General features: G+C 42.0%; 2 protein-coding genes across 4 annotated transcripts in view; one reads left to right on the top strand and one right to left on the bottom strand.

Moving 5' to 3' along the window:
• FSIP1 (fibrous sheath interacting protein 1) overlaps nucleotides 1–8,454 on the top strand; it is a 90,155-nt gene extending 81,701 nt beyond the window's left edge. For 2 of the 3 annotated variants that reach the window (XM_083837956.1, XM_083837957.1), the window contains exon 13: nucleotides 1,968–8,454. In XM_083837956.1, the coding sequence (XP_083694082.1) occupies nucleotides 1,968–2,098 (131 nt within the window). In that variant the 3' untranslated portion in view covers nucleotides 2,099–8,454. The remainder of the gene's footprint in view (nucleotides 1–1,967) is intronic. The other variant, XM_083837958.1, reaches the window with a different exon arrangement.
• On the bottom strand, nucleotides 7,883–23,486 carry THBS1 (thrombospondin 1). Its single transcript, XM_083837921.1, has 22 exons — nucleotides 23,323–23,486; nucleotides 23,144–23,226; nucleotides 22,140–22,717; nucleotides 21,524–21,599; nucleotides 21,070–21,266; nucleotides 20,767–20,892; nucleotides 19,199–19,292; nucleotides 18,045–18,218; nucleotides 17,501–17,677; nucleotides 17,004–17,177; nucleotides 16,695–16,822; nucleotides 16,436–16,588; nucleotides 15,727–15,945; nucleotides 15,143–15,250; nucleotides 14,592–14,751; nucleotides 14,091–14,209; nucleotides 12,630–12,864; nucleotides 12,038–12,265; nucleotides 11,636–11,907; nucleotides 11,133–11,230; nucleotides 10,891–11,030; nucleotides 7,883–10,204 (listed from the first exon to the last, which is right to left on the bottom strand). The coding sequence occupies exons 2-22, from the start codon at nucleotides 23,211–23,213 to the stop codon at nucleotides 10,197–10,199; spliced, it is 3,534 nt and encodes a 1,177-aa protein (XP_083694047.1). The 5' UTR covers nucleotides 23,214–23,226; nucleotides 23,323–23,486; the 3' UTR covers nucleotides 7,883–10,196.
• Nucleotides 23,487–25,286: the final 1,800 nt, after the last annotated feature.

Below are 25,286 nucleotides of genomic sequence, written 5' to 3'. Positions count from 1 at the left end.
GTTTGGTTTTCTGGCATGCTATGCCTGGTTTAAACTCTGTGTAAAGCTGTGTAAGCAAACAAAATTGTGTAAAACTGGTTTAGCACAATTTCAGTTTCACCGTCCCTATAATAGTGTAGTCAGTGATACAGATTTACTGTAATATATTAAAGTATGTATATTTAAGGAAGACATAATTATTAGTGTTGTTTTATATACATACATGTATGTATATATATGTATGTTTGCATATGTCCAAAGGAAACTCGTATATGCCTTCAGAAAGTAGTAATTCCTGTTTCTTGGAACAGACAGTAATTTGCATCAGGGTCATACACATATGAATACAGATAATGTTTGCTGGGATAAACAGAAGCCAGACTTACCTACGTACAGATATGAAAAAGTTGTTATTTCTCTTTTGTATGAGCCAATCAGTAATTGTTTCCAGCTCTTTTTTGTTCGTTTGTTTTTGGCTATATGAAGTTCTAAGTAGATGTATCACAAGCTTGTTGCTTCTTCCTCTTATGAATAATGTTGTGCTTTCAGCAGTTCAGCATATGATTCTTTCTTATTTACAGATGATACGAAGACTGGAAGTTGAGGGGACAGTGATCGCGTGCTTCTTTACCCAACTGTTTTTCTAAAAGCGTCATTAAACTTCCATCGGTGATGTTATACTGATACAGTATCATTTCAGACACTCTGAAGGGAATGAATTGTCATCACTGGAAACTTTTCCATGACATCATTTATTCTTAAGAGAAAATTATTATCCTATACTGTTGCAGTTTGATTTCAAAATATAAACGCTTGCACTTCATTAAAATTCCTGAGAGTGCTCCATCTAATAAATAAATATATATTTGTGTATCTGGCCATCTGATAATGTAAAGTAAAACTTGTGAAGTTCCATTTCTACTGATGAGACTTTTTCAGAGGAGATTTGAAATTAGTATAATAATAGTTTCTTTTTTCCTTTACATACAATGTACTGTTTTTTGGAAGTGAGCTTAAACGTGACCTCAGTTCCCCCAGTGCAGTTTGCCGTACTGGCTCAGACTGCTGAGCCCTGACTTGGTGAAGGACCCATCACCTACTCAATTTTCTGCCCAGTGGCTGTCTGCTGGGCTGCTGCCTTGGCTGAAGGGAGGGACTTACATAGGTCCTCTGCTGGATCAGGGCATCAGAACCAGCCTGCTCAGCTGCGTCTGTTTCTTGGTCCTGCAGAGTGTAACCATATGGCAAACAAGCATATCCCCAAGTGAAGAAATGCAATGAAGTTAGGAAAGCTCGTGGTCCCTTGTGGTGGCTTGGTGTCAAGAAAAGTGAAGGAGTTCAGAAGTTTGGCCCAGCAGTGCCTGGAATGTGAAACCTTATAGCAATGGCTAGCTGGGGGGACGGCAATGCAGCTGGTTCGTGTTTGGGATAATAATAAAAATCCATTGCAAGCTTTTGCTTGTCTACTCCTTAACTACTATTTCCCCTGAATTTTATACTTACTGTGAGCTGACGGTTAGTTTCTCCTTGTATGCACTGCAGTGTTAGGATAAGAAGACATTATTAATGGCTCTCTTTTAAAGGTATTTGGGGGGTGGAAGGAGGGAGAGGAGATATTGTAGCATTTTCCCATTGATGAGATCTCATTTGACACAAGCTGAAATGCAAAATTCTCTCTGAGATACTGTATTAGCCAATTAACAGTCAGCAAGAACAGATTTATGGATACAACATAAACTATGCAATGGCTGCGCTATGGCATACTTCAGTTAATCTGAACGTTTAAATTAATGCACATATTACTCAAGATTTTAAACTCATTTGCAGTGTTGCAAATCTGAGTGGATGTGCACTCCTGAGGAAGTGATGATCGTGTGGATATAACAGAGTTCAGAATCTAACCTACTTTAATTAAAAATGTCATTTACATTCTGACAACCAAGTGCTATCTATTATTTTATTTTCTAATATTTTTACTTGTTTTGCAGCAATAATAACAGGCCCATGGATACTGAGCATTCTGCATAGTCCTGCTGCTCCGCATGGAAAGATTGTTGTAAGCAGATTTCATGGAGCTTTGCAAATCTACTTAACTAAAAGTATTTCTTATCTTCCTTAAAAATTACAAGCCTTTGTCAAAATTTATTTTCTATACCATAAATACAATCAAAGCAATACTGACAAGCTTTTTTTGATAGTATTTTTTGTGCCTGTATAATATTCATAAAGGGCTGTACAGGGCCATAATCTCACCACAATCCAATGTATTTTCACATGGAAGTCATGCTTTATAGAGTCCTTAAAAATCTTGTTAAAGACCTAGGATAGTTTTGAGGAAAACTAAGTCCTGTTTCAAGTTTAAATGTAGAATATCCATAATATATAAGAGAAATAATTCATTCTTGCTTTTCAGGTGTATTGTGTTGTCTTAAATATCTTACTGTTATGAAAAAACTTTTCGTCAGCACCCTCAAGGAAGAACCTCATCACTTCAATATTCCTGAAGCCATGAATACAAATTTTTATTCTCATCTGGCATTTCAGGGATGCTTAGCATGTAAGTTTTAATAAATATTGATTTGTATATTCCAACAGGAACTCTATTATTTCACTTCAGGTCTTGGGTAATGCTGAGCACCCCACCAGCTATGGTCACTGCAGACTGCAGGGATCTAGCACTTAAAGTGCTATTAAAAAGGTGCTTAGGGTGGGTACCCAAACTCAAATTGTGCCAGAAATTGATGACATAACATTTACCTGTGCTTGATTCCTATTGCATTACATTAAATAGCAAGTTCTTTGGGAAGATTTTGTTTCTTGCTTAATGTTAAAGGTGAAATATCAACTAAAGTCCTTCTTTTTTTTTTTTTTTCTAGTTTTAAGTAAATCTGTATGAAGTAAAATTATTTGGCAAAATGTGTTTACTGATAAGAAGTATAGAATAATGGAGATAAAATACAGTGACAAGGTCATTTGCCAAAACATCACCAATATCAGGGTAAAGGGAAAGTTGAGCCTAGCAGGATTCATGGTTTTTTCTTTTTTTTTTTTCTTTTTTTTTTTTTCGGTGCCTCTCAGCTGTGCCCTGCAATAACCCCTTCTCCTGTCTCCCCCCCTAATCAGGCAGCCAGCTGCACTGGAATGTGGTGGCTGCTTGTCTTTGGGGAGTGATGGAGCAGTGATGATTAACTGATTCAAATGAATTTTTATTTGCAGCCTAACTCAGTATTTGGAAACAGGTTTTACAAAATAAATAGCTTCGTTGATCATAAGTTGCATTTTGTAAGAGATTCCTAGCTTCTTTTTAGTCTTTCATAGTTCTGTTCATCCTGAAACACAGCAGAGCACAGGGGACTGATTTTTAAAGTTATCCTTCAGACTTTTGGGCTTTGAGATTTGTTTTGTAGTGAGGAATAAGAAGTTTTGTGTGCGCATAGATAGGTTTGTATTGTTTTGTGCTCCTTATCTCATTTCCCATTACAATTTTACAGCACAAGGTAAATACATCTGTTTCAAAAATGTAATATTTGTGTAAGCAAAATACCCATGAAGAGATTATTTTGGCGTGCTTGTATTGATTTGTTGAGCAATATAAGACCAAACTATTCTGCCAGTGTTGCTGATGCTCCTCATGAATAAACAGATAGTGCTAGTGGTTGTGGTGGCCAGCGCTCAGCTGTTGATTCTGATTTACTCCAGTGTGTATGTTTCAATTCTGCATGGTTTGCACTTGTAAATAACAAACTCCAAAGAGGAAGATAAGGGTGGTTCATCTTCATGACTCATACATATACAATATGTATTAGAAATACATCTATTTGGGTAGGATGATTTAAAGAATAATGGTGTTGATTTCAGTATACTGTAATGATAGAAAAAGGTCAGCGCAGATCTGCAGTTGTTATGCAGATTTATAGCAGTTGAGGGTCTCTTCCATTTTCAGAGAAGTGACGGACTAAATTTCCTGATATAAAAAAAGAAACTGTTGACTATAGACAACAATGATAAAAGGAGTGAAGTTATGGTTAACATTCTTGTATGTCCAGAATTCCAGTTTGATTTAAAGCAATTCTTTCAAGGGGTGGAAAGACTTTCAGCTCCATCATTTAAAGAAAAAAAAAAGGCTGAAAAAGCCCCACGGGAATTCTCGATCAAATGTTTTTTCCAAGGCAGACAATGGCTACCTATCTTGTGGATCTCTAGAGGGTGTTCTCCATCTTATTTCCCAGGCAGAACACCTGTAGAATTGGTAACCGACTGTTCTGAGCACAGAGTAAAAACAGGCTGTGCAAAAACTACCTGCTGCATAGATGGGAGGAAAGGGGTGCTCTTACAGGTATTGCTTAAACATCTCATCAGCTAGCAAGAAGTAGAATAGAAGTGCTGAAAAGGGTGTGCTTTTTTACCTCCTAATCAGGAAAAGATAGATGAAAGGCTGTTATTTTCAGCTCAATCTCTGAAATTTCAAGAATTATAAGAACTATAATTTCTATTATATATATAAAAACCCAACTCTTTTCTAGAAAAAAAAATCAGGAAAATAATATGAGAATGGACTTCTTTTTGTTTCTTTTCTTAGACAGGCTTTCTAACCACAACTTTAGATAAGGTCTCCCTCTTTTGCCTTTTTTTTTTTTTTGGTTGCAAAATCTGTTACGCTTACAATGCCATGAGTGCTTTTCCACCCCGCTTACAAATAAAGAGCCCCACCTCAGAGAATCTTACTTTTTGGAGGGTAGACGCAGAAGGCAAGGTGGTTTGGCAGATGCATGGGAAGTTGTTAAGTTAGAAAAGTTTTTGAAATCTAGCAAAAATAAGAACTGTGAATTTATTTCTTTTTCAAAATTTTAAGACATTTAATTATTGAGAAATAATTGCTCTTTTATTTGTAGCTAGATTTAAAGGTCAGGAAAACTGTTTCCTTTATAAATAGAATAGGATTGCTTGAATACTACTAAACCTATAACCTACAGTTATCCAATTATATGTTTCATTGAGGGATTGGCTGGAATCCAGGTGCAGTATTTAGAATGAAAGGCTCCCTGTCATTTAAGTCTATGTGAAATAGTTCACTGCTTGCAATTGAATCTGCAGTACCTTATCTATTATGCCTAAGAAAATCCACCACCAACAAACTGGAATGCTTGCAAGCGTCTATTAATTTCTAGAGTGCTAAAAGTACATGAGTAATTTTGATTAACAGGCATGTATTCTGGATTTAGAACTTTTTTCTCCTGTACTTAACAATTTGCTGTCTTCTTGTGGAAATACCATTCTATGCCATTATTTTCCTATTGTTTGCTTTGTGTATTTGGTATGCATAGTTTTGGTGGGAAGGGTACTGCCAGAGGCATTCTACCCTAATATTCATACAAATTTGTGCACCTGTTCTTTCTTTCTTGGAAGAGGTGAGGAAAAAGTGCTAGATATCACCTTGTGGATGTGTTAAGATGCTCTCTTCTAGAATCTCATCAATCCTTTCCAAAATGAACTTATGTTTAAAATCAACCAGTTCCCATATTACAGCCTTCATTGCAAAATCAAAATGTTCTTTGTCAGTTGTTTCTTTGGGCAAGTACAGCCCCACCTTACCTTGTCTGTAGATCTGTTTCCTGTTGTATTCACACTCTCCCAGCAACAAGTGGGTAGACTTAAGCTATGGATTAACACAAGACATATGGTGTGACTTTTTTATTTTTAGGCATATATTGTTCCCAGTTCAGATAGTACAGATTTATACTACATAAATGCATGTAATAAATCTGTGTGAAATTTTGGCTTGGGCTCAGACAAGGTCATTGGGATTGCCTGCCAAGAGTTGCTTCCCCCACAACAGCATCACCTGGGAACTGCATACAGTGCTACAAATTCATGGGTAGCATTTCTCTCTTCTTTTGGGCAGATGCTGCTCTTTGGTGTATCACACCTCTGTTTTGTTTGTTTGTTTCGTTTCGTTTCGTTTCGTTTCATTTCCAATGCATTATGGCTTCTCTTTTTTAAATTTTTGATTATATTGACTTACATCCTTATATGTCTGTTCATAGAACTGATTGGCTTTCTAAATCCAGACTTTTATTTCCTGCAAGTACAGTGAAGAGATTCTCCAGGTGGGAACTTTTTATAGTTCTCTCACCTGATGCACCTGGGAGGCAGAGCATTTGAGCACGGCAGGCCTGGGTTAGATCAGACGGGTTATGCTGACACTGCAGTTGCACAAGAAGCTACCCGTTCTCACTTCAGAGGAGCAAAGCGGACAGTCCTGTCACTGTTGAAAGAAGAAGTTCATCAGCCAGTCATATTTTGGAAGCATCAGGTCAGGAGTTTGTTGGTTATTTTTCTCCTTGTTATCAGTGGGATAGACTAAGACGTACAAAACTGTTCTCAATAGATCAGTGACAAAAATAGGGGAAAACTCGTAGACCAGGACTCTTCATTCTCACTATTGCAGTAATTGTGGTATTTTTGCTCCATTGACTAAAGAGTCACTGCCCTGTCAGCCCTGTTACAGCCTGTGAAATAGACAGTTGGCAGCATGGGCTGAATTGCTGTTTGTAGTAAAGATGCTGTCTTTCCTTTGGGTTAATATTGGGCCAGTTCTCCCCAACTTTTTAAACACAGGGCTTTTCTGTGTTTAGTGGAGCAGGGCAGCCGAGCCTCTGCTTGAGTAACTGCAACAGCCAAAACATTATAGTGTGTGTACAGACACGTTTGGCCAGCTGACACTGCTGAGAGCACGGAGTCGCTCAGGTTTTTCTGCTCGTCACATCTTGTGAACAAGCCAAAGGAAAGGAGGATGGTGGTTCTACACTAAAATAGTGCTAGGTGGGAAGTGCTAGTTTCTTACATGCTCTAGGATATGTGAAGCTGAGTTGATGCAATGATGCTCATGGGCCAGGCATTCAGGAGCTTGTGCTGCTACCAGAGCGTTATCAGGTCTCCATAATTTCATTTGCCTTCTCACGTTGCACTTCTGAGGAGTTGGAGTGCTTTCAACAGCCTTCCTGTGCTACACTGTGAAGCTATGAAGAATTTTAGTGTGTGCATATCCATGGTTTTGAAGATGAAGAGGGAGCTCCAGGTGTAGTGTGCTATACAAAGCACCAAATACTCTAGGAAAGGAAAAATACCAGTAAGTAAAATTTAAGTCTCATTTCAGTCCCTGGGCAGCTATATGAGGGCAAGGTTGAAAGGAAAAAAAAAGTGTTTAAACAAATCAAGTCTAGGTCCATGCAGAATTTGCCTCAGGACACTATGTAAAGAATAATTTTGTGCATCTGCAAGACCCACTTATGTGGATATCTAGCACTTGGAATATGGTAGCTGGCTTTGCTAAAGAGCTCATGAGACAAACTGCTGCTGCAAGTAAAGACTGAATAGCTGTTCTTACCCCTTGTTTAAGCGCTTTGTTCCAGCAGTTGGTACAGTGCCACATCATCGGCGTTTTGATTACACTAGCAGTCTCAGTCCAGAAGAGATATGAACAGATATCCATCTGCCTCTGCAGCTATTTATTCTGCTACCTCTTTTCATGTGAGAGAAAGAAAGATGAGGTAGGCTTGGCTGGGAATGATTAAGATCCCTCAGAGATTTGTTTTCCATTGTGGCTTTATCAAGGGGACTGTGGCTGTGTCTACTTAGAGGAGCCCACAACACTGCCTTTAGCAACTGCCCATGACCGTTAACTGCAAAAGAGCTAAGCCTTCAGCTGTTGAGCCTTCAGGCATTCAAGCTATTATAGCTGGGGTGAGAGCTCATCTATGTCCTGTTCAGTCATAATGTAAAGAGTGTAGAAATGTCTTGCTTTGAAGGCTAACTTGACATGAGTAAGAAATCTATGTATTGTATATCAGTGGCCCGCAAGTATTATGAAACAGGAGTAACACTAGATGACGAGTTATAAATATAAATGTCCATGGTGGTTTATTGTTCTTCGTACGTAAGAAGCTTTATTGTACAACTTACACAACTTGAAAACGGTTAAAAACGTTTACAAAAAAAGCATGTTCTTAGAAAATTATGCTAGCAAAAACATTGGGAGGGAAGCAAAAAATCTTCAGTGTGCAAACATTTTATAAAAATAGAAATACTAACTCTACAGGTAGCATTTCATGATAAATTATTTAAATAGCATATCTACACAATTATGTGATTAACTGTTACAATGGCAATGAGAAAAATAATTTATAAAAATACAAGCAATGGTATACAAGATGACAGAAAAATATAACATTAGAAATTGTATTTGACATGTTTTTCCAATGCCATTTCCTTACTGGGAATACACTTTTCTGCAAAGAAATTTTTGACTATGTACAGCATTAACTCTTTAGTACTACAGTAGCTTTAAAGTTTGTTAGACATTTGAACTCTGCTTAATCCAAAGGTTTTTCTCAGTCACACAATAATGAGGTAATATTTGTATGTAAAACTTTCACTGTATTCATTTCTTTTCCTTTTTTGAAAAGACAAGGAAATGTTATAGGCATAAGAATGCTGCCCCTTTTATGGGGAAAAAGTCTTCTATTAATGTACAGCAAGCCCTCTCCCTCTGCAGCAAGTTCCTGAAATTCTATCCAGGCTGTGAAAAACTTTTCTTTTTAGGAGCTGCACATTGATAGTTACAATAGTTAGTGTGCAGCAGCACAAATAGCAAAACTAAATGGTTATTGACTGTAGTCATTGTGCCTCTTTCTGCAATCTCCTCAGGGCAGGTATTTTGCTTTTGTATCAGGCCTGCTGACCAGTGGTAGAACACTGCAGATGTTTCACAGCACTCAGTAACTGCTAAGATGATAAACAGCATTCCTTCAGCTCTAGCACGATGGATGAGACAGGAACTGCTCCCATCTGAAAGGACTTGAGTTTTAACACAGCAGCATAGTTGCCTGCCAGGCTACCAACTGCCTTGCACAAAGAAAGGAAAAGCCAGCACTGAGCTCAGACTGAGAAAAACAAACATTCCATTCCCCACCCTGCCACTTTTCCCTGTGCCTCAAAGCCAGTATGGGAAAACTGCTCTTTGTAACAAATACATCACCACTATCTGCTCCAAACAAGATTTTGCTCAACTAAAACCCTCTAGTTTCAATATAGAGGAGAGTTAATAAATAATCTGTATTTACAATCTTACAGTTGTGAAGACTTGTAACAATGATTAGGTGGATAGTCTTGACGCATTTCTTGTTGTTTTAATCAATAATCCCTCAGTCATAATATCAAAGATAGGTAAAAATAAATATTTTACAATTTCAGTATTTTATCTACAGGCCCCCTCCCCTGCAAAGAAGTGAAGGGTTTAAAGCATCTATGGCATGTAGAAAAGGAATGTTTTCATTGCTATTGTTTTTTGTGCCTTTTTAACCATAAAATGTGAAGCACATGCTTGTTTCCTTATGAACAGCACAGTGCTAGTTGAGATGATGGTGCTTTCTGGCACCATATCTGAAAGAAAACATTTAAAAGGTAAGAAAGATCTGCATCTAACCAGGAAAAAACAGAATCTTATTGTAAATCCCAGTTCTCCAAACGCTCATGTGATCCAGTGTGCCAATTTGCATCCTCCTTCCCATCATGGAAATCAGTTTTAAGATATCTGTTTTGTCCTGTGTAATAGAGCAGCTGATCTAACCCACCCAAGCAAGATCAAGGGTGGTGTTTTCATCTGAAAGATGCAACACATACAAGGATAATCATTTCTGCAAGTTACATGGATGTAAACCAAGGTAGCAGAGACCCCATTAAAAACTCCACCCCCCCATAAAGATTTGGAGAGTTTACCCTCCCACCCAAAGCCCCTTTCCCCCCACACAATGAAAGGTCTTCAGTTTAAGTAGTCCACAGCACATCCAAAGATGTTTTTTTTTTAAAAATGCTACTCCATGGGACCTCCAGTTAGAGAGGCAGTGACACTGCACTGTGATAAACAGCAAACAAATGTCTTTCCTACTGAAAGAAGTGTGCTTGTTCAGTGAAGACAATTCTCATTTGCAAGACACTTGTTTCCTTCCATTTCAGCAGAGGTCAGATACCAAGTATGTTCTCACTTTCATTCTCTCAAAAGCATTCTCTTGAGGCAGGTAATGTGTTTCGAGTCCACATTTACGCAGAAAGAAGAGAGGAAGGAGTAATATAATGGTCCCAGGATTTGTAAGGCTAAACATTTCAGAAGGTGCAATACCAGCATTTTAAAATAGTCTCTGAATCCAATAACCTTAGGATTATGGATCTGTGAAAAAGATTAAGACAGTAAGTATTTCTGTATTATACATGATTAAGTCTAAGACAATAAATCCTAGATATATTTATAAAGAGCATATTGGTAAAGAATACTGGAAGTGTTTAGGTACTTTCTTGAAGTTAGACTTTAGTCCATGTAACCATTACACTGTGACTTCAGGAATTGTTATGTAAGTGCAACTGGGGCACCTGGAACTAGTCACATGCACATATTAGCACTGAACTGCAAGAGCAGAAGGCTGTGCATATTGTACTTCACTTGTTTTTAAGCAAATCAGGTTTTTTCCATGTCGTAATTATACTCTTGCTAAAATCAGTATTTTGCATTTTCACCTTTCTCTTTGACTAAAATGAATCAACAGCTGACAATATCTTTAAGAGATTCCCATTCCAGGTATGAAACTGGGATTCCTGTTGCTTTGAATGAACAGGATAAAAATATTCTTAAGATATTATAGATGTTACACATTCAAATTTTAACTGTGAAGATTTTAAACTGAAGAGTTTATCAAAGTCTTTCCATTTCTATCTGCAAAACTCACTTGAAACCAAGCCATGCAAGATCATGGGTGAGCTTTCCCTTAGCTCTTATTTTTTGATCTATTCTCTCTTGAGCAACTTTCTTGACAATAAGTTCATTTGTGTAGGATCTCTTCAATACAAAGTCTTCCTTACCTCTGCATTCATATTTAAGATCTGAGAAGAACACCATTTCTTGAGAGAAGACAAATAATCCTAGCCGACCACCAGCATAAGTTTTGTCATAGATCGGTCCTGAGTCTGCCATGATTTTCTTCCCTTCATACATTACAACTCTACAAAGAGACAGTTCAGTCATTGACAAGATTGTTAGGTTTACTTCTGCAGACATCCAGTTTCCTTGTGACAGTTACTTAAGATTAAAGGGCGATGCTTACCTGATATAGCCAGTCTTTGGTCTATGGCTAAGGCGCCATCTGTATGCAGTGAAGTCTTTCCAGCCTATGTGACGAGGGTCATGCCACAGAGTTCTCACCTACAAATTAGGATTTCAGTTAGCCAGAGGTCTGAGATAGACATTTTGATATGAAGGTGCCTTGACAATAGTCTCTGAGTAGCAAAGGCTTAAAGTAGTCAGTAGGTTCTGTAATGGAGTCTTTTGAAATATCTAAATAGAAATTTAAATACAGGTGATTTCAAAGTAAACCTACACCAGTAGTCCAGAAACAATTGATTCACTGCTGCTGGAAAGCTTATCTGCAGCATGTAATCCTGTTAACTTTATCCATAATCATGCAAAAAATTGCATAATTAAAGTTACTGTATTGCCAAAAAGTCTACCCCATTCTGAGCAGCATTTGCAGACCCCCTGAAAGTGTCTAACTTTGGAAGAACAGTGTGCCTTACAGTACAAAAAAGTAAGTTAGAGTGCCTCTCTTACCTGGCCAGGAGTGTTTCCTGTATGCCACAGAGCATTACGAAGGTGTTCTCCTGGACCTGTGGTGGAATTCACAACTTTGATGGAGAGACCTGAGTAGCCCTGAGCTTTGGTTGGTGTGGAGTCCCAGTAAGACTGGGTGATCTGCTTCCACATGACAACGTAGAAACGACTGCTAGATTGGTAGCCAAATACAAAGCCAGCATAATCATCATCCCTTTCTGTATTGATGAAGAAGGTACCACTGAAGTCCACAGCATTGAATTCATCAAAACCTACATGGGCATTAAGAGAAAGAGTCTGAGATTCTGCATTTTTGCAACTCTTAAACTTCTTAATAGCTTCTCAGTTTTGCCTTCACCACCGCCCCCCACCCAGTGTAATGCCTGTAAGAGTTCTCCTTACCAACTGCAAGACCAGGGTCACAGTTGACTGTTTGAACCAGCTCTTTACCCTGGTGACGCACAACCCAGTTTGGATCATTTTGGGATGTTCCTTTGGGATCCAGGGGAATCATCTGAAACCTTCGGAAATCAGTCTCACTAATATCCACATTTTCAGGGCAGATGTCATCAATGTCTGGCACACTGTCTTGGTCAAAGTCATCTTTGCAAGCATCTCCGCGTCCATCACCTGCAGGATGCAATTAAGTTCACCATGACTGATTCTGAGCAATCAGGCATTTGTTGTTTGCTAGCATAGTTTCTTTCAAGTCTTGCAACTTGGAGTTGAAAGCTTCACTGCAAAGCTCTGACTGCCCAGGTACTGCTGGCAGACTACAGAAGCCATAACAGTTACGTTCACTCCAGCCTGATACTTCATACACTTGACAATAAATTGGATATTTAATCGTTTTATTCCTTACTCCTAAGGAGCGCTATAATATCATGCAGACAGTTTTTTACTTGGAAAATCTGTCCAACCTTAAATAGCATGAAAAAGATATGAACTGTTGAAAGATAGTCTTAAAATGTTACTATGGTAGTGGCCATCTTACCATCAGAATCAGCTTGATCTGGGTTGGCAACCAGTCTGCAGTTATCTTTGTCATCAGGAATACCATCGTTGTCATCATCATGGTCACAGGCATCACCTTTTCCATCCTTGTCATGATCAGCTTGATTGGCATTGGGCACATAGGGACAGTTATCAAGATTATTTTGATGGCCATCTTCATCTATGTCCTGGTTGTTGTCACACTCATCACCTATGCGGTCAGAATCAGTGTCTTCCTAAGAATGGGAAAACAATAAGGAACATTTTATAAGCCACTTAAACTGAAATGAGAACCTTAATAGCTAGAGTTAATTGGGATTTCTCCTTTAAGAGAGAAGATGGTTGCTGTAAGTATTAGAGACATATTCAGACTTAACATTAAGAGACATCGCCTGCAAATTGTGGAGAAGAATAAGTAGAAGGGATCTTCATCCACTTTTCACCCTAAGGTGGGAAAGTAGTAAAGTGAATGACAAATAAGTTTAAAAAATTTTGTAGTCTCAGTTTAAATCCTTCAAGTAACACTGCTTTTAGGCTACAGACAGTACTGAACTAGATTTCACTGATGTGCAACACCTCTAACCTTTCAATCATTCCAGTTATTTCCCTAAAGCTATTAATCTTAAAGCCTTTTACTTGACAGGACAGCACAAGCCTTATCCACTTGTCTTCAACTATTTTTGAACCAGTAAGCTGCGTGAGAGGCTGGATTCCCCTTAAGTTTTATAAAGGGTCATATACTCTTTCCCTAGAGAAGAAAAGCAAGCTATGCTGCTTTCACCTTATTGAAGGAAAAGGTAATCCTTTGAAACTTAATTATTTTGGACTTAAAAATTAGAGAAACTTTGTTTAAGCAAAATGCAAAGCAGCATTTAACTCTGGAATGATCAGGTCAAAATATAAAATGTTAGAAGCAGTTAATAATATATAGTACATCCTGCAAGCCCTAAAAACATGTCTAAGGCTTTTAGCTATTGCTTCTATCCTAGGAAGACTGGAACCAGACTTTAGAACAAGCAAGCTTTGCAATCCATTACTAGGTTTATAAGATCTTAACTAGCTATGAGAATTCCTGTAGGATTAGCAACCTGCATGTGTCATAGACGACATATAATAAGCTAATGAAGAGGATGGTCGCTACCCTTCTGTATTTCATAAAATGCTCTCAGGTATTTCATATCCTTACAGTGAGAAATCACTACAACTGAAAAAACTAAAAGCTGTTTACAAAAGCAGTAGTCACATGGATCCTCTCTCGAGTTGATCCTCTCTAGAATTACTTTTTGGAAAATATCATACTGCTGTTTGAACTGTGAAGAAATGCTACTTGATAAAGGCACCATTTGGCAAGTTAGTAAGAATGTGTCATAAGTTAAATTTAAGCTGTACTTTGCTGTTCAAATGTGCTACAATACACAGGATAGTATACCCATGTTCTACTTATATAATGCAAATCCTCTACCTGGTCAGGATTATGTTCCAGTGGACAGTTATCACACTGATCTCCAACACCATCCAAGTCTGTATCCCTCTGGTCTACATTGTAGACATATTGGCAATTGTCCCTTTCATTGAGGACCCCTGCAAAATTAAGATGAGTTTGTGAATGCACGGGAAATGTTTAAATGCTGCAAAGGACTATACAAAGCCACACGCTTCCTGATAATTTTTTGAAAGCACTTGAACACTTTGAAACCTGACTTCATCACTAGCTCTGCCACGTTTCTGTTCCTACTCCCTGTAGGGAACAGAGCTAAAATTTAACTGCACCTAAATGCATACATTTCAAAGTGAATTTCTGTTAACTGTAAGCATTACTTTAATAGTCTTTATATCCTGAAACCACCAGAGATGAGAACTTGTGTTCACATATAAATTCCTAGTAAGAAATCAGCGGTATATCAGATACATTTGATCAATCTGTGACTAGAAAACTATGCAAAGGTGTTTAGAGGACACCTACCATCTCCATCAATATCCACTGCACATGCATCTCCCTCTCCGTTGTTGTCAGTGTCAATCTGATCAGGGTTGTGATTGTAGGGGCAGTTATCACAACGGTCACCAACATCATCCCTGTCATAGTCATACTGCTGTGGGTTGTAGATGAATGGACAGTTGTCCTGCAAGAAAGAGAGAAGTCAAGCTTTAAAAAGCATTGCTTTAAAGAAGTGTTAAGTTAAAGCTTTAATCAGATTCTGTTTACACTACTATATGAATGGAGAAACTAAAGGCAGGAAAACAGACAGAACTAGAATGCTTTTATCTCAGAACTCCCCACTGCTTGCATAAGCATGGGAATGGCTGAATGGTAATGAAGATTCACTTCCCAAAGCTCAGCCCAGCTGCAGAAGGTTTGTCTGTATAGTTATGCATATACAAAAGTTTCCGGGATTGCCGTCACTGGCAGTTTCCTATGGTCCTCTAAGATTAAGGAGAGAAGGTAAACCCTGGCCTTAAGAAGGGGAACAGGAGAGCTACATTCTCAAAGGCTGTTCTTTTGCATTGGCTTACCCGGTCGTCAGGAATACCATCATCATCATCATCATTGTCACAAGCATCACCAATCCCATCTTTATCATAGTCTTCCTGCCCAGAGTTGGGGAGATTAGGGCAGTTATCCTAGAAAGGATAAAAGTACAGATGTATTTACTTTTGGCATGATTACAATAGGGATTTTAGCTGGTAAGATATAGTAATTAGGCAAAATTATAATGCCTCAGTCAGGTTAATGTTAATCATGCTGTAATTCTCTTGATTTTAGCTAGTCATATTATAGTAAGGGTGAGTCTTTGAAAGCAATAGTCCAAATAATTTTTTAAAAGTGAAAGATTTGGCTGCTTTTGAGATTCTTACCATCCTGTACTTCTCCTGAAGATAAATATTTGTCAGAGCAAAGCTGATATAGGTATAGTCTAAACTAGATTCCTCCTAGGACACTTCTAACAAATATTTATAGAAACATCAGGCTTCTTTTCCCCCTCCATGCCACAGGAATGTTTAAGGCAACACTAAGGGCCTCCTAACAATACCAGTGATACAGAGGGATATTTTATCATTTTTACACAGATAGTAGTTTAATAGCTAGATAAACTTACTTTTTTACAGTGGTAAGTGGCATTAGCAACACAGACAAGATTCTCATTTGGCCATCCATCCAAGTCAGTGTCTTCTCCACAGATTATGCCATTGCCAGCATAGCCGGGTTTACATTCACAGCGATACATTGGGTCACTGAAGTGGCCAAGGTAATTACATTTGGCATTCTTGTTGCAATCATGTGTTCCATCTGTGCATGGATTCCTTGGTTTGCAGACCTAGAGGACCACAGAAATTAAATCCAGTGAAAGTATCTTTTTATCCCTCCTTTTCCCCCAGATTCTGACAAGGCATAAAGAAAACATGCCCATTTTGATCATTGGTATCTCAATCAGAAAAGAAAAACTTACGTTACTTTATACCTACTCCCCAACTCCAATAGCTGTCTTAACACTAGTTATTTTTCTGCTTAAAGTACCTTTTCAGATGGAACCAAACACTAAAAGATAACTTTAAGGTATGTGCTGTTGGATCATAAGTGCATACTTATGCAATTGCTCTCCTAAAGTTACATGCAACATTAGAATCCTCCATAGCTGGAGAGGACATTTTTTTAAAGTGTCATTTTGAACTCCAACTAAAATTGCTTAATGCTTCTCTTGTTCTGAATCGAAGACTATGTACAAAGTCCTTCTTCCCTGAAATGCATAGCTCCTTTCTGCTATGTAGAAACCTTGAGCTTTTGTAAGCCAGAAGAGTTGAAAATACCTGTTTGTTAGCCATTGCATCCTCAACACTGCGACCAAATGGCTGCGTCCCAGTGAAACGTGGTGGACAAGGTAGACAGTTGTACCCAGGTTCAGTATTCTCACACCTGTGCACTCCATTGAAGATGAAGCAGGCATCAGGAACCTCTTTGCACTTCAATGCAAGAGCAAGACAGGAAAACATTTAGTGTTTTTAATGCACTGGTAGTTTTCTTATTTTCTTCTGTTCCCTTTCAAGGGAAAAACTGTTGTCTTCCTACCTCATCAATATCTTGGCAGTGGATACCATCACCATGGTAGCCAGCAGGACAGGCACCACACTTCCAGGAACCATCAGGTGAGCTGGTACATGTAGTTCCAGCAAAGCAGGGATTAGACAGACACCCATCTGAGAAACAAGTGAGAGTTGAGATTAGAGACACTTATCATGCTATTATAACAATGTATCTTGTCAATATGCCAGTTTGAAATTCTAGCACTTGAGTTTTACAGGCTTTGGCATACTTTTTAAACACTACTGTCAAGATTGACTACAGCCTTTAGATGTTTATGGGGAAAGGTATACTCACCAATTGGACAGTCCTGTTTGTTGCAGACTTGAGTTCCTCTAGCTTCACCTACGCAGGTCTTCCCACCATACTGAGGCTCAGGATTATTGCAGAGACGGCTGCGTTTTTGAAGTCCTCCTCCACATGTCACTGTGCAAGCATCCCATGGAGACCATGGTCCCCAGTTGCCATTAACTGAAGGGAAATAGAAGTTGAGACATAGCTTCAAATTCAGTGGAAGCTACCAGGTTCAAACTAAGGACTAGACTTCTGTAGTGAGAGCACTTGAGACATAACTCACAGAAGCAGCCCTAATTAATAGGCTCCATGGAAGAGTCAGACCACAACTACCATAAAAAACAATTTAGCTTTGCCCAAATCTAACCTGTAAGGTTTTACCTAGCCCACATCTAATTTTAAGGAGAAAAGATTGCTAAAAATACATTATATAGCAATTGTCTACTTCAGAAATTTACTGTTTAAGTTAATGAATAGTAATTAGTGCCTGTAACACTTACTTGGGCAAGGATCTTTCTGGCAGGACTTGGTTTCTCTTGCCTCGCCCTCACAAGGTTTGCCATTCAGCTGTGGTACTGGAGAGTTGCAGAGACGAATTCTCGTGATCATGCCCATGCCACAAGTGACAGAACATGATGACCATGGTGACCAGTGGCTCCAGCCACCATCCTGTTTAACTACAAACGAGATGTCTATTAGACTTTTCAAAGAGATTTCAACTGCACAGCACTTAAAACACAGCCAGTACCAGAATTGTACCAACAATTTTATATATTGGAGAGCCTTAACACCACCACAGATAAAGCTATTTTATTGCTAGGGGAATTGCACACCTAAACTGGCATCAATTTTTAATCTGGGAAGCCATACCCAAACATGTTTATTTACTGCATCAGCTATCTGCTCCACTTTACTTGATTAATATTAGTCTTTAAAGCTAGAAGCCAACGCTCCATCCCAGTGATAGAGCAACAGGATGATCTCTGCTGTTAGTACTAAGCCAATAAAAGCAGCCTGTACCTTATTACCAGATTAAGCACTTACATCTCTTATCACACTCCTGAAGGTGGCAAGTCCGAGTCTGTACAGAAGACCCTTCACAGCGGTTATTGAGACTGTCACAGGAACGCCCTCTCTGCTGAATCCCATTCCCACAGGTCACCGAACATGAAGTCCATTCAGACCAAGGAGACCATCCATCATCTGCATAGTCGCTAGCTGTAAAGGGGCACAGCTCTGTTACAGCCCTGAATAAGACTCCAAGTATGTTTCCCATAGTCCCCCCACTTTTTTCTTACAAATACACAACTGTCCTCAAAATCTACATGCATCTTCCTTTCCTGTAGGAAATGAATGTTTCAATGCTTACATGCATCACTTAAGTATTTCAGATGTATACAGGCTAGTCACCAATACTAGTTCAGTCAGTTTTGCAAAGTTTCTCTTTAAGAAAGATCAAGTTCAATTAGCAGTTGTTTGCTAGAGAGAAGAGAAACCTAGCCATAGCAGCAGAGGCCAATTGCATACAAGCTTCATCTAATTCATCTAAAGGAAGTGAGCATTACTGTTCCTTATTAAAAAGCCCTTATTAAAAAGCTTCTAGATAGAAACTGTCTAGAAACCCATTTAAACATTTTTATGATTATGCTTGGTTCATAGCTACTTTACAGATATGGAAAGATAGTGTTACTCGGAATATTTTAATTTTAACTTGCTGAGATGTTGAATAGCATACACTACTAAAAGGTATTCAGTAGTGACTACAAGACATTGGAGCTGTCTAAATATACCTCAAAAGCATGTTCTGCCTGCACGGTTTTGATGTTTTATATTCTTTAGCTTTCAGAGCTCAATTACATCAGCATGAATAAGAGTAGTCAAATGTATCCCCAGATCCCTCCTTTCTCTACATAAGGACAGGATTATCTAAAACCTGTCTGAGATGTTGAGGTGTTGTAATTTTAATAGGACAACAGTGATTTCTTAGGTAAGTGGCAATTAGAAATAGCCTGTATTGTAGAAACCTGCTATATTCTTTCAGTAGAAGATAGTCATTTGAGTTTCAAATCAAAGATGCATCACGTTAACCTTACTCCAGTAGTATATGGTTATATCCAGTTGCAGTATACATCAGAGCAGTGCTAGTCTAGCAAGACAGAACAAACTGCTGTACAAATGTGAAGGTATTAAGTACTTACGCCAGCATCGGGGGCAGCATTCCCCATCAGGCACAGTGGCATTGGAACAAGGCATAAGAGGGCAAGACACTTTGCGGCATATAGTGGCAGAGTTCTGTAAAGAATTGAGAATCACAATAAGCAAAATACGAACATAACTCTGGAGTCTGAACTTGGAGCTGAAAAGGTCAAGTGATAAAGAAGTCTTTTCTGCAGCACTTAATACAGAGACCCTTGTATTTAGGGCTGATACCTGGGACTACTCATGGCTGGGACTACTCATGGATTGTATTCTTAGTCAAACTTCATCCTATTCTCACTCTCCCTCCATAGTATTTATTTTTCAGTCAAGAGAGAAAATACTTGGTTTTGCAGAAGTTGATCAAGAATAACTACCAGAAACTAGCAAAAGGACTACCACATGATACCCCAAGCATAAGGTCAGACTTCAAGGGAAAGAACCAAGAAGCCAGCTTTCTCCTCTGTTAATATGGCTTTAAGCTGATTATATGGTGAAGATAAAATGAGTTTAGTGGACTTGGCCGAAGCACCATAAAATCCAGAACTTATACTTAAAGGTCTTTGATCTTTAAGCCAAGCAGGCCAGATAAAAGCCGCCCACCTCCAGCCTGAATGAGAGCTAAAGTGTAGCCTGTAGTTTTGCTTCTTGAAGGTAGCAGCTTGGTCAGAAGAATGCCCTCACGATTGCCATTTTAATCCCTCTGTTTCCCCATGCAAATGACTATATTAAGGCAACTGCAGCCAACATTGAATAAAAGGGTTGGTAGGAAGGAGACTGGCAGAGGCAGAAGTCACAGTAACATTTGCTGAATATAAAGCAAAGAGATAGAGACCTATAGAAGCAGATGCAGAACTTTGTGAGATGCCCTGGATTGCACATCTACAAATACTCAGCCTTTAGTTTCTGAAAAGCATCAGGAAAGTTAACCCACTCTTTGGTTGACTGATACTCCAAAATTCTTTTAAGACATTAGGAGGAAATTCTTCACTCAGAGGGTGGTGAAGCACTGGAACACATTGTCCAGAGAAGTTGTGCATGCCTCATCCCTGAGGGTGTTCAAGGTCAGGTTGGATGAGGCCCTGGGCAACCTGGTCTCGTGGGTGGCATCCCTGCCTATGGCAGGGGGTTGGAACTGAATGGTTTTTAAGGTCTCTTCCAACATGAGCTGTTCTATGGTTCTATGAACGACAGAATATGGATTCAGAGTATTTCAGGGAGGAAAGCTAGTAGTACATTAAGTATGTTGTTTCTGGCTTTTAAATTTATGCATGGATTATGTAAAGAGCAGAGACACCCCAAATTATGGTATTAAATGTGTGTTAACTTCTCTATCAGTGATATTTTGTATGATTCTTCTAAAATACTGCTGCAGTAACACTATATGAAAGCTACATTTATACCAGAAATCTAATAGGATGAAATACAAGCTGAACAGTTCTCTGGATATGATAGTACATCCAGTTCTGCATAGGATTTGCTCTTTCAAACAGGATGTTATTTAGAATTATCTGATAACTTCAAGCCATGAATCTGTATGTAGAGAATTTATGAACGCAAGGAATCTTACCTGGCAAGTACATTCAGTACAGCTGTCAATAGTCCACTCTTCCTTATTTTTGTGCAAGATCCCATTATGAATGCATACTCCAGGAGTAATCTGGACCACTTTGGCAATCAGCTCATTTTCTTCAGTCTTAAGGGGGGCAGGGGAAAGAAGCAGAGAAGATAATTAGAAGTTAACACAGAAGACACCCCTTTCCACAGAAGTTATAGCTACAATGTTATTACTGTTTATCCAAGCTCAAAGGACAAGTTACAATTCATTAAGTGACAGGTAACGAAAGGTACTGTGATTTGAACCAGTACTCACCACTTTGCGAACTCTGTCTTGAAGTGTTGTAACCATGGACCGTAACCCTTGCAATTCCACAAACATATTGGTTAGTTCATCGCAGGAAAAGCCACAGACAGCTTGGATGTCCTTTGTTTTATGGCCAATGTAATTAGTGCGGATAGCTGGGCTGGAACCATTCATGGGGTTGTCCAAAGTAATGATTGCACTAGTGGCTAAGAGACAAAGTAAATACAGTTTATGTAAATCAAGTGTATTTTTTAAATCACGTGCATTTATCATTCCAGTGTAGCACCTGTTAAACAGCTGCCACCAGATTCATTAGGGTGTCTCCAAAAAAGTAATCTTATTTCTTATGCAATGTGGATTAGCATGTCAGCAGACTTCTGAGTTCTGTTTCAACTTGTCTTTCTAATGCACTGAGGAATCTTTTATTTAATAGGTCATTGGATTTAGAAGATTGCAGACTTACAGCTGGAGCAGCCTTTGTTCCTCAGGATAGTTTCCAGAGTTGTTCCAAACACAAACCGCACATTCTGCAGCAGTCCCTGTGGACAGAGGAAGAATTACAGCTACTTGCAGCAACTGCAAAGGAAAGGAGTGCAACTTGCACAGCGAGAGCCTGTAGACATTTAAGGTCACTTAAGTTCAGTAAGAGTAATTTCACAAGACAGATGGCAAGGTGAAACGAATGACCTTATTCTCCTGAATGAGAACAAGCCCTGCTTCCTAACATTCTCATCCCTGACCACAAAGACCTGGCAATTTTTCAGGCAGGAGGAAATAAAGCATGAATCTCTGAATCTTTTGTAAGTTCAGCGTTCAAGCTACAACTACCTGTTCAGAAGCTTCAGGTTCTACTCACTGCTACAGAGAGTTCTAGCTCCGCAAATCTAATGCTTCACCCTTCAAATTCCATTGCTAAAGCTTAGCAGATCTAGAGGCGGTACAGATCAGGCATACAGAAGCAGAGTTGTTCTTCCCTATTACCTATATCTCTCTAGCTGTTAAGGCTGGTTGATTAGCTAATGCACCTTCAAGGCAGGTGACTGAAGATAACTAGGCAAAAACGCAAGTAAAAGCCTTACCTGGAAGTTGTCATTGACTCCCCCTTTGGCGATACGGAGACTGGCACTGCTGGCCAGGTCTCTCGTGAAGATGTTTTGGATGGGAATGTCCAGTTCAGCATTTTCCATTTTCTCACACCCCACATAAAGCTGAGCCCGGTCTTCCTGCACAAACAGGGTGATGTTCTTCCAATGTCCCGTAGCCAGCAAGGCATCCTCTACAGACACCAGCTGCTGCTTGCCATCACCAGAGAGGCTCAGGTCCAGGGTGCCTGCCTTGCCATTTGAAACTAGACTGAAGACATGACCAGAGCCATCCTTCTGTTCCACAGCCAACAGCGTGCCTCTGCTTTTCTTGGCTTGCCGGAGAGTGGCCAGAAGGATGAAGCCCTTCTCGGCATGGATGGCATCTAACAAGTCTTGGAACTTGGAGTCAGGGACAGCAGGGATGCGACTGGCATCTTCGATACGGTAAGCAGGGCTGGAGGACTCTGGCCCCTTCACCAGGTGCACCCCGGGCGCCCGGCGCCCGGCTCCCTTGCGAATAAAGCCGATGAGTTCAAAGAGATCGAAGACGCTGTTATCATCACCCCTGGACTCTGCAGAGAGATCAGAGCAAGCACCGTAAGGCACAGGTAAGCAGAGGCTGGGCGACTGCAATTCTGCCGGGGCTGCTCGGCACCTTGGCTAGCGGAGCGGTGCGTGACCCGCACGGTACGGCGCCCCGCGGCAGTGCACGGACAGGAGCCCTGACGGCGCGGCAGCCCCCCCAGGAGCACACACGTCCCCGTGGCAGAGCCCGCAGGCACGGGAGCGCCAAGCACCACCCGGTACCTGCCGGGGTGCCGCGCCGGGCTCCGGCAACGGGGGAGGAACGAGCGCAGGGACCCCGCCAGGTGAGGCGGCTGGGGCAGGGGGCTGGAAGCGGGGCGGCGCCCCCCCTGCTGCCCGCGGCTCCCCGGCCAGCCGCCAGCTTCCACCGCTGATACCCACACCCGGGGGACCCCTCCCCGCCGGACCCTTACCTGCCGTGCGCCGGGCCTCCGAGCCGCCGCTCAGAAGGAGGACGAGGACGAGGAGCGCCGCCGGCCCCATGGCGAAGCTCTGCCTGCGGGGGACGGCAAAGGGAGGCGGTCACCGGGCGCTCGCCGGGTGGCCGCGGGGCAGGTGCCGCGGGCACGGCGGGAGCCGCCTCAGCGCTTACCTGCGGGGGTGCAGCGCTTTGCTCCGCTCTCTTTGCTTTGCTTTTCCTTCCCCTGCGGGCGGGCTCGCTCCGAGGGACGGCGGCCGGGCGGGTGAGCGGCGCGTGCCGGGAGCCGTGCGCGCCGTGCCGGTGCGGGTGCGGGTGCCGCTGCCGGGAGCAGTGCGGGCGCCGTGCGCCGCGCGCGCCTTTAAAGGGCCGCCCGCATTCCTGGGCGCGCGGCGGGCCAATCAGCGCCGCCGGGGCAGGAAGCGGGAGGCGTGCGCCGGGCGCGCAGCGGCCGGGGACGGAGCAACGGCGGCGGGGGCACGCGCGGCGCGGGCACGGGGCGGGGCGGGGGCGGCGGCGGCGGCGGGGACGGGGACGGGGACGGGGTTGGGACCGGCGGGGGCAGCGCGCGGCCGCCCCGCGCCTCAGGGCTGGCTCCCGGCCGCGCCGCTGGGGGGCGCCCCGCGAGCGGCGGCTCGGCTCGGCCCCGCGCGGCTCTGCCCGGCTCGGCGCGGCTCCGGGAGGCGGCACGCCGCCCGACGGGGCGCCCGGGGATCCTCGGCGGCTCCTCGCCCTCCCCGCCGGCAGCCCGGGGTCACCCCCCCCGCCCCCCCGGTTCCCCGGCGCAGCGCGGGGCGCTGCCCGCCCCGCTCCGCTCCCCGTGTGGTGACGGCCGCCCCCGCCCTCCCCCCGGACAGACGTGTCCCCCTCGGCGCCCCCCGGGCAGGGCACGGGGCGGTGTCTGCTTGTGGCCTCGTGTGGGGCGAGGGGTGCCCCAGCGCTGCCCTTGGGGTGGTGACGGCCGGGCTCAGTGCACGAGGTGACGGGCAGCGCTTCAGCTAACGGCCGGGCAACCCCGAGGGCGGGTGAGGGGAGCGCCTGGGGTTAACCCGGCGGGCTGTCTGCGCAGTGTCACCCTGTGAGCAGCGGTGACCCGAGGCTGCTTTGAAGTAACCGAGCTCCAAAAATGGCCAGTTCCTCCGCATTCCCCAGCCTCTTCGCGTTTGGCGTGCGCTCCCCTGGAAGGCGGTGTGTCAGCGAAGGAGAAGCATCCCGTCAGTCGGTTGCGTGTGTGCTGAGGGAACATCGGAGCGAGCTTGGCAGCCCCGAGCGGTGACCGAACCGGCCTCCAGCCTCCGCCGCGCTGTGTGAAATGAGGCATTAGTGCTGTCCGGATTATCCCAGGAAATGCCTTCGGAAATTCTTGACTCAAAGAATGAGATAGCTGCACAACTGTGTATGTTAGGGTAAAGCCGAAATGAGTGTCAGCCCCTCTAACTTAAAAGATAGAGTATATCGTCAGAAGCAGGCCTTTTTATTGTGTAATGATTCATAGAAGAAAAACCTCAAGTGCCACAAGATAAAGAGCTGAGAGCAAGAAGGAGTCGGATGCTAGTAATGATGAGAGCCCTGACAGGAAACAAAAACCAGCAAGAAAAGAGGGCAAGAAAGAGACACTGAGTGATCCTACCTGGACAGGTTAAGTTGGCAGGCAGCTGTAATCTCAGCGTGCAGTCCACCAAGCCCTATACACGCACCAGTGCCTTTCTGCAGTGGATTGTCTCACAGAAGTCATGTTGCTGTCCATGTGAGTGCACATCTTTAACAGTGTTACAGTCAAGCTTTTCTTCATGTGGCTCTAAATCAAGCTGAGGGTAGATCTGAAAGGCTGTAAGAGAACCTCAAAAGTGTTTTTACATTAAGTGAGGAAATAGGGGCAGGCAACCAGGAACCATTCCCCTCAAAATGAAAAATAATGTCCAAAATTTCTCTGTTATTTCATCCAAAAGTGTGTGGATGAACCTGTAATCTTGTCAGAATATTCCTGCTTGGAGGGAGTTGTGAGATCCATGTAACCTCAGTCAGTGGTCATTCTGAAATGAGCTGTTCAGAGCTACCTAAAAATCTGTTGGAGCCCATGTTGAACAACTCAAAGTTCCTCACAGTTTGGAAAAATACTCAAATCGAGATCCAAATTT

This window comes from Anser anser (assembly GCF_964211835.1).
Source record: "Anser anser genome assembly, chromosome: 5".
Classification (NCBI taxonomy): domain Eukaryota; kingdom Metazoa; phylum Chordata; class Aves; order Anseriformes; family Anatidae; genus Anser; species Anser anser.
The sequence above is the reverse complement of the archived record's forward strand: the minus strand, read 5'-3'. Positions and strand labels throughout refer to the sequence as shown.

Bases quoted from the DNA above. Each gene is read 5' to 3' on its own strand.
- THBS1 (XM_083837921.1), bottom strand. From the start codon at position 23,213: ATGGGGCCGGCGGCGCTCCTCGTCCTCGTCCTCCTTCTGAGCGGCGGC. The intron at 17,178-17,500 runs GTAAGTGTTACA...ATTTCCCTTCAG, and splicing joins CCAGAAAGATCCTTGCCCAA to TTAATGGCAACTGGGGACCA. The intron at 11,908-12,037 runs GTAAGGAGAACT...ATGCCCATGTAG, and splicing joins TGACCCTGGTCTTGCAGTTG to GTTTTGATGAATTCAATGCT.